Genomic DNA, 13,163 nt, shown 5'->3' on the forward strand with positions numbered 1-13,163 from the left:
TCAAAATAAACTAATTCTCAGGCTCTAAGTGTAGCTACATTTATATGTTATCTAAAACTGAGAAAATAACCTCCATTTAATTCTGTTTTGGCGTGGTACATTACATTTACTTCTTTTCTTACGTACAAGTAAAATGACTGTTTTAGAAATACACTCAAAAAAGTACAAGTGCCCATAAAAGCAACTCTTTGATGGTAATGTGAGTACTTGTAGTGAGTTACTTTCTCCTCTGGTGGACACACACCTGCTGAGTGATGGCGAAGCCAATGACAGGATCTCCTTCCAATATTTCCCATGTAACCACGGCAGAGTTGACTTCCAGCTCTCTAATGGTCACATTAAGAGGAGCTGACAGCAGAGCATCTGACACACATGGACACACATGTGGCCATTGAGGGAACATAAAGAGATACAAGTCATAAATTATGTGTCTTTACATCTTGGACAAAAAACAAATAGAGCAGATGCCACGAGATAAACACACACATTAGCCTTCTCATGTCATCGTACATTTTTAGGATTTTTTTTCTTTCAATATTACCAAGACTAATTATCTTAGATGTACAGTACTTCTCTTGCTTTTCTGCTCTTTCAAATATCTTACTGGCATTAAACCTCTGCAAGTCATTTGAACATGAGTTAATCTGGACTAGGAATATTTTCTGAATACTAACCACTGGGTTAGTAAAAAATCCCAAACTGTCAAGCCAACAAACTAAACATTAAAGGGATCCTCCACTGTTTGGGCCAAAAACCTTTGAAATGTACTTATTAGAAGATCTATGCCTCACAAAACATATTACTATGCACCAGGGCTCTCCTAAGGGTCCTTTACTCTACCTTAAACAGTGCATGGCTGACACACTGGTGGCTGAAATTAGCGAGTAAATCACTGACTTCTATTCTCAGGGTTTGTGTGTCTTCACCAGTCTGATTTATTCGCTTAACTTCAGTCATCTGAGCGTCAGGGGTTTCAGGGCGAGTAAAGGTTCCATAGGAGAGCTCTTCTTCTCTGCTTCGTTGACTACAAAACCGTAAAGTTGGAATTGTCGCCCCCTGCGGTCACAGATTTATGTTTTTATTCTCTTTTGGTAAACCAAAGAGGTTTACATCGGCATCTATAACTTTTCCTAATTATTTAGAGTAACAAAAAGCAGCACAAATTGCCATTTTGACCAAAAAAAGCTGCTAAATAATCAAAAAAATCAAGCTGAATGTTTAACTCCTACAGAAAACAATGGGATGTTTACAGGCAGTGGGGCCGTGTGACGTCATCAATCACGTGATTTCAAGATGGTGGAGCACAGGCTCTAAAATGGAAAAGTTGTCTAATTTTTGAAAAGTAATTAAACGAATATGATGCAAAATAATGAGGCGGATTCACTAAGATCTGAAATAAACGGTGGTCAACCAGTTGCGTCCCTAAATCCTTTGGTGACGCAGTTTCCTCACCTGTTGTGCGGAATTCACTAAGATTGCAGCAATGATTAGCGCACGTGTAGAAGTGGTGCAGACCGCCTCATTTAAATTAGCGTTTTGCTCATTCAATATGCACAGAAGCACACAATGACGTTAGAGGAAGTTAAATTGGAGGCAGATGGGCTTCTCTGTCTGCTGCACAAACATTTAATAATGTAGAAAACAAATTAAACAAATACAAATGTTTAAAAAAAAACAACTTTAAAACCTAATGATATTTTTTCCCCCTAACTTAATGTGGCTGCTCCGTCAGGTCCTGGAAATTTGCTCTGATCAGTCCATGAAAAACCGGCAGATTTGGACAGAAACCATCCTATTGATCTGCTATTGATCTGAGTTAATGCAGCAACAGTCTGTCAATCAGTTTGCACCATTTGAAGATCATCTACTGACCATCATGCAGCAGGTCTGAGTAGTGCTGTGTCACCACACTCTCATATGTGAACATTGTGCCATCACTGTGTAAATTACACATCTGATCAGCTGATTCTGGCCTGATGCTCCTTCCATCAACGCGACACAAGAGTTTGACGGTCAAAACATCACTCGAGCGGTGCGTCGATAGCGCGTACAGCATCCTCTCTACAGGTGTGCAGGTTTTCTCGTCCTCAAGCAGACTTTACTATGCATTTTCTTTTTCAGTGGCTGTTAAATATTGACTATTGTTTTATTGAAATTATTTTCTTATACTAGAAATGTTAACTGGAGCCTTTTTTTTTCCATCTCCGCTGTGTTTTGTGTCAACATTTACTGCAGCGGATCTCTGCGCGTGTGTTTGCACCTGCTTGTCAGTCGTACTATTTTCCAGTGCTAAAAGAATCACCGCAAACAATTAAAGATTTGATGCGTTGCATTGCATCCACCGTATTAAGTTATTTGCATTTCCCCCTCACATTTTTTTTGCGCCCCTTATGAGATCCGTCTACTTTACATATTCTTCAGAGGATGGATTGAGGGTGCATTGTGATGCGCAGAAGACGCGCAGTCCTGATTCCCTGGGGTTTGTACTTCTTATTAGCGCGTGGGGTGACGTTTGCACACATTTTAATACATCTAAACCTTTAGTGAATCCACCCCAATGTGTTTTGTTTGGCATAGATCTTTTAAAAAAGATCAAAAGATTTAGGCCACATTTGTAAAACTAGTGGAGGATCCCTTTAAGGTTTCAAATATCTCAGGTTATCGCCTTAAGTTTATTTTTGCCCCTGTCAAAATAAGTATTTGAATAGTGAAAACTGAGCAAAATCACTTTACTTTAAAGGTTTGCATTATATTTATTCATTGTAGTATCTAATAGGCCTGGGCGATATATCGAGATTCAAGATATATTGAGTTTTCCATTTTGGTGATAAGGAAAACTACAATATCGCCTATATCAATATACATATTTTTTACAGCTTATTTTGTATTTAAATACTCATTTTAGGAGTCGCTGCTTTCACTACTTCTCAGAACAGCATTAAAAGCACATTTGGATTTGAGCACGTCGTAACCCACATCTTCCCCTAAACATCCACACTACAGAACTCACTCACACGTGCTGTCTCTTATAGTAGTCTGGTCTGTTAAGGGAATAATTGTGCAAATTTGTCTACAAGCTTGCCATTTTTTGACCTGCTGAATTCAAATCTGGCTGGAACTGCAGCCAATTCTCAACGTGGTCGCCATATTGGACAATTCAATATGGCGGCCACCCAAAAACAGGTTTTTCTGTTACTAGCCAATCAAAAGTCACACAATTAAAATTAAAAACACATTTCTGAGGTACTGAACCTCAGGGATTCTAAATATGATGCCTATTTGACAGTAACCTTGACTGGCATGTCCATATTAAAAAATCCAAACCAAATCCAATATTGGAAAATCCAATGTGACCACCTGTGAATATTTAACATCAAACATTTACAACCAAAAATGTCTTTATTTTACAACATAGAAGCCTGACATCCCAGATCAAGGAATTCCTAATTTGATCAACCAATCAACTGTTAATAAATGAGCCTGTATGGCATTTTGCATGAGCAAATTTAACCCTGAATTGTCTTTCTTGTCAGACTTCATTTGAAATAAAATTATCGAGATTTATATCGTATATCGCCATTTTGAGAAAAAATATTGAGTAATGAGTTTTGGTCTATATAACTCAGCCCTAGTAGCTACTGTAAAAAACTAAGTATTAGTTGCACATTGCCAAATTACAGTGTTGGGGCAAAATTAATTTTTCATATATTTGAGTCTGATTATCTGTGTGCTTGCATGTCAATGCTCCATATATGGTGAGTTTTCCTTCTGAACTATCCTGTGATGTCTTTCCCACACTCCCTGCCTGCCTGCTCATACTGCTCACACCATTTACACTGATGTCCACCCCATATATCAATACATGCGACCAGTACAAGACGAAACCTTGTCTGTAGTGGTAGCATTTCAGAGCATGGAGGATGCCACAAGACATTTATTAACCCAACCACTAGGAACAAGTGTATCGTAGTGTATCATGTTTTTCCTGCAGTCTGTGCCTTCTCCTCGCCCTCAGAGGGCTCTCTTTTCTGTTTCAGGTGTCTTGATGTTGGAGCCGGCGGTTTCTTCCCACTGTCGCTAAATGCTTGTACATGTGGCTCTTGTTTGGTTTTTTCTTTCTTACTACGGACTCTATATTTTTGTTAAGTGCTTTTAGATGACTTTTTGTTGTAATTTGCACTAAATAAATAAAGTTGAATTGAATTGAGTCACATGGCCAGGGTCACAATGAGCTCATAATACTGTTCCAGTTGGCACCGGACTCCAAAATTGTACACGCACAGCCAAAATAGTTAAGATAGAAAGGCGCCTCCAAGAACACACACAGACAAGATAGCCCATCCTCATCCTTCTTCCCCCTCCCATCCTCTTTCTTCATCCTCCTCATCCTCTTTCTCTCTTTCTCACTGCCCCCTTCTTCTGCTCCTCCTCCGTAAAGCTATACCATATATGATGATGAACAATGAAGGAACTCCTAAAGCAAAGAACACTCCCGGGGGGGGGTGGAGTAGATTGGGGGAGCCTTTTTCCTGACAACGTGGGACAATTCCTGGGAAACGGCTTTCCCTCTGAAACCACACCATCCTGGACTCGCTGAAACATAATGGGTGTAAATTTTGACGAGAACTGTTTTCTTGTTCTCTCAACGCAAGAGAATATTTGATTTTCAATGAGCTGCAACAACTTGCCTCTAAATATTTTGTAATAAATTATACTTTTTTTTATAAAGGGTCATCCTCCTTTTTATGAACCAATATTGCAGAGCAAACAAACTTAGTTTTCTTATTAAAGTTATGGACAAAAATTGCCGTAACAACAGCAAAGCAGGTAAACAGCTGTTCAACAGCTGCTATCATTATAAACAAACCCATATTGATATTTGGGGGGAATATTTTGCATGTTTTTATAATAAAGCATCAGCTCCATCTGACAATAATACTCCGTGTACCCTTCGTTCTTTGGTTATTTTGTTTCAAAACCAAATAGCAAAATAGAAAAAACTGTTTTTTGTGTTTCAGAAATTTAAAACCAGATACAGGAAAACGGAAAAACCAAGCAAGCAGCGTTTTTCTGTTTTAAAATGAAATCTGGTTCTGTTTGTGTGATATTTGGATATTTAGGGGAAACTAGGACGAGAGCTTCATGATTTAATCTGCGTTTGATAAAAATGTTCTTGTGTCATGTTGTCCACCTCACACTAATGGCAGAGGTGTCATTTGTGAGACGATGACGTTTTGTTAAAGAGTTACTGATGCTGGAAGTCTGAATCTGTGAATATCTGCCAACTTCACCGAACAGTGTTATGGTCCAAATAGTATCCAGATAAACTGGTGACTGGGCAAACTTTTGATCCCGGACAAAAAAAGAAGCAACGCATGAGTCAGATTTCTGGTGAAGTGAAACGTTATTCATACATAAATTAATCAAAACCAAAAAAATTGATGTTACGTAAAACATGCTGATGATATGTGGAACCAGAGGTGGTGTAATGACTCTACTGGTGCTCCTCGTTTCTTGTGATCAACTTCCGTGTGTGTTGACGGCTGCCGTTAGCGGTATTTATAACATGTAAAATAAACATTTCACTGCCCTCAAATGGTAGAAGTTCAAACATCTATTGTTCCTCACACCAGCCTCACAGTCAATAGCAGTCACCAGTTTATCTGGATACTATTTGGATCGTAACACTGCACTGAGCAGCTTTTGACAAGCTAAAACATCCACAGACTGAATGAAAACAGGAGCAGGACTAGAAAACTGCTAAAAAAATAAATCCTAAACAGTCCTATTGTGTGAGGAGAACTGGTCCAGGACCTGGGGAGGGAAATCAGGTGCAGCAGACTTCAGTTCTCGCTCTAATTTCTCCATCACACAAACAGAAAAAGTTTTAAAATATCTGTATTTTGTTTTTTCTGTATTTCTGTTTTGGGTTTAAATCAGTAAAACAAAATAACCACACTGTTTATTTGTTTTTTTGATTTGGTTTTAAACCAGAATAACCAAAGAACGAAGGGTACACGGATTAATAATAAACACTTCCCGCAAATTACTGCTAGGTTCTTATACATTGACCTTTCTTTGTCTTTAAAATAGTAGCATAACATTACGTTCAAAATCATAATTTAAATGCCTTTCAAACTGTTCATCTAAATATATGTTTTCAGAGTCTGCAGCAGTGCTTTCACCCTCTCTTTGTTCCATTCCTCTCTGAAAATGCAAAACCAGACTGTTACACTTCACATCTGCAAATATTGAATCCGCTGTCTGAGACTTGTTCCCGTAGTCAAATAATTACAACACCACACAATCTCTGTGGCTCTGTTTGTTGATGCAGAGCAGATGCTGGGTGGCATAGATCCATTTCCACCGGCTATTTTGCTCATTTAATGGATGTTCGAGCACATTGCAACAACAAAGACCGATTCCATTCATCTTCGACTGTTTTTTTCTGCCAGAAAACTAAAAAAAAAAAAAAAAAAAAAAGAAAAATCTTAGCTCGTGTAAGAAATGTTCTTTTCAAAAACACGCTGCTCTCAGACCTCGGGAAAGTAAATATCAAACATCTGTAGGCAGCAACACATTGCACTTGATCTTATCGTTAAAATTGAGTAGAATCATCTTCTGCAGCTTAGCACAACCTCATGCCAAGGATGATGTTCATCTCAAGTGTGATCTTCTGCTGCATGGTTAAAAATATACCATACCATAAAAAATGGATGCCATTCTATCACTGAGAAGCATGATATAGGACGGTAAGGGTTGAATAGCCTTAACTATGTCACATTTCTTCATCTCTGCTCCAAACAGGGTTGGGGTCAATTACAATTGTTCTCACGTAATTGATAATTAATTACAATTATGGTATAACTGTAATTGTAATTTCAAAAATCTGTTGCAGTCATAATTGTAATTAAATTGTAATTGAGTTCAGATAATTGCCTTTGTAACCCTAATTGCCAAAAATTGTCAATTGTAATTTAACGCTAACCTGGGGAACGATGTTACAGTTCTGTGTACAGTATTATCTACACATATGTAGTTAACAATTATCAAAATATATTTCACATCAAGTTTTCCCACATTGTACCATTTAAAAAAAAAAAAAATAATTAATAAATCTAGGGCTAAACTGACACAAAAAAGGCTCAGGTGCCCTCATCAAAAATATTAAAATCTATATTTTCATTGATTAGGAAGCTTAACAAATGAACCAATAGATAGGGTAGAAATGAGATGATAAATGTCTGTTTTTAGTGTATTTTACAGCTGATTTAGGACCCGTTATCATTAGATATGCTAACAGAAAGCTAACACAAGAGGAGGGTTAACTTATATTAGGTTATTTATTTCAGGCTCAGTAATTGTGATGAATTGTAATTAAACTTTAGTAATTGACTTTGGTTGAATTTTAATTAACTTTCTAATAGGGCTGGGCGGTATACCGGTTCATATTGAATACTGGTGTATATTTTCGTTATGATATGAATTTTTCAAATACCGTCGTACCGGTGTATTTGATTGCACAATGTTCAGAACCCTAAGCTGTGCCGCGTTTCAGACCGGACCCTTTTCAACGTTGCACTTCGAGAGCCTATGCTACAAAGCTAAATAATTACGTCCTGGATTCACCGAACCAAACGTTCCCTGTCAGAGAGAAGCTGTCCTACGAAGGTCGATATCTGACAAATGCAATTGACCCCAACCCTGGCTCCAAACAATGGTGGAAACTTGAAGTAGAACTGTGAACATTAAGGCAGTGAATTTGATTTATTACTTAGAAACATAAAGAAAACTGCACAATACGAGCAGAACTTTGAAGAATGGCCACTCGAATTATTGGGATTTCAAAACATCATTTAAATGTATTATGTACTTTAGCCCAAGTTGTCGAATAGGATGTCCTTTGATATGATGAGCTGGCACCAGAGGTGTAAAAAGTACTGATGTATCCTACTCGAGTAGAAGTACTGTTATTTGATTGAAATTGTACTCAAGTACAAGTAAGTCATACAATTCAGACAATTTGTAACTGTGCAATACATTTATCTGTTTATTTGTTTGTTTCTTTATCATCTTAGTGGCTCCGCTTGTAAATACCCTTATCTGTCTTTTTTATTTTCTCTGTATCTTCCACCACAAAAGTTGTCTCTTCATTTTGTTGTGCCTTGTGTTTAATGACAATAAAAGCATTATATTAATCTATTCCATTCTATTCCACATAAAATACTCAAGTGCACGTAAAAAGTAGCTCATTTAAATAGCACTCAAAGTCAAAGTTACAAGTACATACATTACTGTAATTAAGGTTCTTTTATGGGTACTTGTACTTTTTTGAGTATATTTCTAAACCAGTCATTTTACTTGTGCTTACAGACGTTTAAAAAAAAGTAAAATCATTTGTTATATTTCTACACCCAACTGTTAATGATTAAATTGCACATTTTTGTGATTATTGCTTAATTTCTGTTTCATGGTCGTGTATGGTCACATTGAATATAATCCATATGTTCTTAGTCGTGCCATTTCTGATCACTTTCTTTGGTTAAGGTTGGGGTTTCTATTTGACATGGAACTGTTCTAGATCAGTGGTTCCCAAACTTTTCACAGTCGCGTACCCCTTCAGACGTTTAACGTGAAGCCATGTACCCCCTACTCCTGCACACTTATAAAACATGACACTGTAACGTCATATACAACGTAGCCGGCCCTACAGTGAAATGTGTCCCTGAATTTTACCTATCCTGTTGAGAAATAATATATAATAAAAAATAATAATAATACTCTGTAAGCACACAAGACTTATTCAGAATTATAACTTTTTGATTAATTTCTTTTTTTAGCCCACAGGCATTGAAATAATTATCTGTGTTTAGCAAAAGAAATGTCCAGATTTTTAAATGAAAAATATTCATCATCATGAAACTCATCATGAAATGCAACTTTAATGAGAAAGGTGAGGTTGAGGGGATGCAAACAACTTAGTTCCCACTGCTCAGAAACACAGGTAAACCAGTTGTATTATGAGATATATATATATTTAATTATTATTATTATTTAAAAGGTTACCTCATTCAGATGTAGCTTACGTATATATGTCCATAACAGGAACTATGCACAATAATATAATAATATTTATAAACTTGTAAATATGCAGTAGGAACTACTCGTCGGTAAATAAAGCCCTATTAAACTGTGTAAAACAATAACCAGGAATAAATATTTGCTCCCTGGTGAAGATTGTAGCTCTAACAACCGGTACAATGATAAACTTGGTGATATTACAGCCTGTGAATGCAGTACGGGGCAGAATTTACTCCGTCTGCAGAATGTTTCCGGGTTTTAGTATCTCCCAACTTTCACGCATAGTAACTCCACTTGTACAAACATATATGAACCCCATAGCAATGTCGCTCTCATCATATTTGTGATTTTTTTTTTTTTTTTCTTGTTGCTGTGATTGCGTCTCTGCCTCCGACTCCTCGCAGCTCTCCACGGCCATGCTAGCTGTGCTATCCACAGACCACAGGTGGCCATGCTAGCTGTGCTATCCACAGACCACAGGTGGCCATGCTAGCTGTGCTATCCACAGACCACAGGTGGCCATGCTAGCTGTGCTATCCACGGACCACAGGTGGCCATGCTAGCTGTGCTATCCACAGGTGTACCTACCGCTGCTAGCATCTTGGTCCGCTGCACACTCTGAATATTTGGTCTTGCTATCGCTGTCGGGTGACGCTTAACTGTCGGCCGACGAGTTGATGGAGAAACAGTTGACGTGGAAGGAAAAGTGATGTCTTTTAATCACTTTCAACTCATTTTCGACGGTTCGCCGCGCACGGTGAAATAAGCACCAGTCACTCACGGGTGTAATGGTACGTTCACACCAAACGCGTTTCGGACGTCAAAATCGTGCCTGGACGCTTGTGCTCATTGAATACAGACGCTTGTCACCAGTGTCGAAGATGCTCGGTGCGCGCGTCGAGGGGAGGGGCTTCTCTGTTGCCGGTGGTGTTACATACAATGGATGATATTGTGGTGATCAGTTACGTTCATAATTCACCCAGTGACTGTGAAGTGGTGGGGGACATCATTGTGTTGAGAAGGCTGTGTTTCTGGTCAGATGTATTTTGGTGTGACTCAGTGTGTGCACTGTGATGTCAGAGGGCTATAGAGAAGTGTGGGTGAATGGAGAATAAAGTTTGGAGTTCCTTGCTGAACACGCCGCCTCCGACTCCCGTTCATCAGCTCTACATTATCCAGAGAGTGGCTTGGCTTTATTTGCGTCTGGATCCACCAGAGCTGAGCTCGGACGAGTCGCTTTCAGCGCTACTTCCATCTCTCCCGTGCCCAGTTTGACGACCTGCTGACCCGCATCGGCGCTCGCATCTCCTACCAGGACACCAACTACAGGTGCTTTATTCCAGCAGAAGAGGCTGTCCATCTGTCTCCGCCTCCGGTTCGTGTGTTTTTTTTAATTTTTTATCTTCATTATTCTGATACGTCACGGTTGGGGAAAGCTCCTGATTGGTCGACGCGACACGATATGCCCCAAAAGTTCAACAATCCCAACTCCAACGTCGGCCGCGTTAGAAGCGACGGACGCGCGCCCACAGGAGGCGCGGGACGCACAGCGTCCACCATGTATTGTGAATGTTAACCTGCCGCTTTTGACACGTTTGGTGTGAATAAATCAAACAATTAGATTTACGTAAGTCTGGGAGAGCAGGGCGTCTGGCCATGTAATGAATGAGCTCACCACGACTGTTTTTGTCTTTTCATCCATGTCACCCCTGTGACCATTTGCGTACCCCCCACTTTGGGAACCTAGGTTCTAGAGTTCATGTATTTAGCTTAGAGCCTGATCATTTTTTTAAAGAAACTCGTAACTTTTACTTTGAGTACTATTTAATTGAGCTATTTGGTACATACAGTACTTTTTAAAAGAAGTAAAATCATTTGTTACATTTCTACACCCAACCGTTACTGAGTAAATTATTATTGTTTGTTTTAAAATGATCAAGGGACATTGTGAAACTACAAAAAATGAAATGACCAGACAACATTCCAGTGCATCGCATCATAGTCGACCAATCAGATTAAATGTAATGCAAAGCACCAAAACAGCATTGAATGGAGGCTATTTCTCAGTTTTAGAGTTCATAAAGGTAGTTACTTTGAATTGAATTAATTGCTGTTATTTTATTATTAACAAAAAATAAATAAATACATTTTTAACAAACCTTTGGACAATAAATTAAGTTCCAATTGTGCAAGAGTTATTACAAAAAATAAGGGTGGGGGGGGGTGGGGGGGGTGAAAGTAATTAGTCATTTTTACTTTGAGCTACTTTTTACTTGTACTTGAGTATTTTAAGTATGACTTATTTTGACTAGTACTTGAGTACAATTTCATTCAAGTAACAGTACTTCTACTTGAGTAAAATATATCAGTGTTTTTTACACCTCTGAGTATAATAAAGAAGGCGTGTATTTCATCCTTATTATTATTAGCTTTTACATTGACTTTTGCTGGATTGTATTTTCAACTCTGAACCACTTCTTAAAAATGTAGCTTACCTGACAAATCAAGACATTTTTATCTTTAAAATATACATATACATTATTATTATTATTATTATAATTATAATTATTATTATTATTATTATTTAAATGGAACATCCATTTAGTCAAATGTAAAGATCGAGATTAACTTGTGTCAGCCATTTTTTGGCATTACAAAGCCCATTGTTTGTACCCAGCTCGTGCACATATGCATGTGTCAGTAGACAGAACATGACTGATACACAGTGACAGCGCACAGTGCACAGTAAACACGCACGACGGTCATCAACCTGTGGGGAAGGGAAGGGAAACTCACCGGCATCCGCGGACAACACGCAGAGGAAGCCGAGCCCCAGCAGCAGCAGCACCGCCGCACTAGAGCCTGGGTTCTCCATGTCCTCCTCCTGCTGCTCGGCCCATCGATCACATCACATCACCGGGAGAGGGAGAGCATCATCGGTGCGAGGGAACCGCGGGAGCGACAACGGGACTTGTTGTGGCGGGAGAGACGGACACCACGCACGGCTCTCACCTGAGCACTGAGGCTGCAGCAGCGGGGGGAGGAGGGGCGGCAAGGGGGCGGGTGGTGCTGGGTGTCCTCGGTGGGTGAATCTGCCTCGAACCATCACACACACACACACACACACACACACACACACACACACACACACACACACGCACGCACACACACACACACACACACACACACACACACACACACACACACACACACACACACACACACACACACACACACACACACACGAGAGCTGATCAATATATCGCGATTCCAAGATATATTGAGTTTTCTATTTTGGCGATATAAAGAATATAATACTCGACTATATCTATCTAAAAATATATGTAAGAAATATAATTGTATTTTGTAACAGTTCATTTAGTCTCAAAATACTTATTTTAGGAGTTGCTGCTTTTGCTATTTCTCATGACCAAATAAAATTTTATTTGAATTGAAATTATTGCAATGACATATATATATATATATATATATATAGAGAGAGAGAGATGTGGTCCATATCGTCCAGCCCACAGTGACTCACACACACACCAGAGTTGGGTTCAATTACATTTTTAAGTTACAATTACGTTTTCAATCATCCATGTTCAATTATGATTACAGTTACAATTAAAATTACAATTATGTTTTGTCCTCAGAAAGTCAATTACAATTACATTCTCAATTACTTTAGTTAAATTACGATTGGCAATTTTTATAGGATTTTCATGGCAATTACAATTGCAAAGCCAATTATCTAAACACAATTACAATTTGAGTACAAATACAACAGCAACAGTTTTTAAATGATAATTACAAATATGAATACACCATAATTGTAATTAATGATCAATTACTCAATTACAAGTATAATTGACCCTAATCCTGACACACACACACACACACACAACAAGAATTATTGTGTAAATTACCAAAGATTTAAGTTTTTCATTTATTGTTTTTATTTCTACGGCCCACTTGAAATCAAACTGATCCGTTTTTGGTTCATGGGTGAAAGTGAGTTTGACACCCCTGTATTATTATTATGTCTCACTCCTTATTGTAACTGATTTAAATAAAAACAA

At 38.4% G+C, this 13,163-nt stretch overlaps 1 protein-coding gene across 1 annotated transcript in view; it reads right to left on the reverse strand.

The window, feature by feature from the left end:
• fndc5b (fibronectin type III domain containing 5b) overlaps positions 1 to 12,074 on the reverse strand; it is a 31,729-nt gene extending 19,655 nt beyond the window's left edge. Inside the window, exons 1-2 of the mRNA XM_028461483.1 lie at positions 11,878 to 12,074; positions 245 to 363 (exon numbers count right to left, since the gene is read on the reverse strand). Coding sequence (XP_028317284.1) covers positions 245 to 363; positions 11,878 to 11,956 — 198 coding nt within the window. The 5' untranslated portion in view covers positions 11,957 to 12,074. The remainder of the gene's footprint in view (positions 1 to 244; positions 364 to 11,877) is intronic.
• Between the last annotated feature and the right edge of the window lie 1,089 nt (positions 12,075 to 13,163).

This window comes from Gouania willdenowi, chromosome 11, assembly GCF_900634775.1.
Source record: "Gouania willdenowi chromosome 11, fGouWil2.1, whole genome shotgun sequence".
NCBI classification, from domain to species: Eukaryota; Metazoa; Chordata; class Actinopteri; order Blenniiformes; family Gobiesocidae; genus Gouania; species Gouania willdenowi.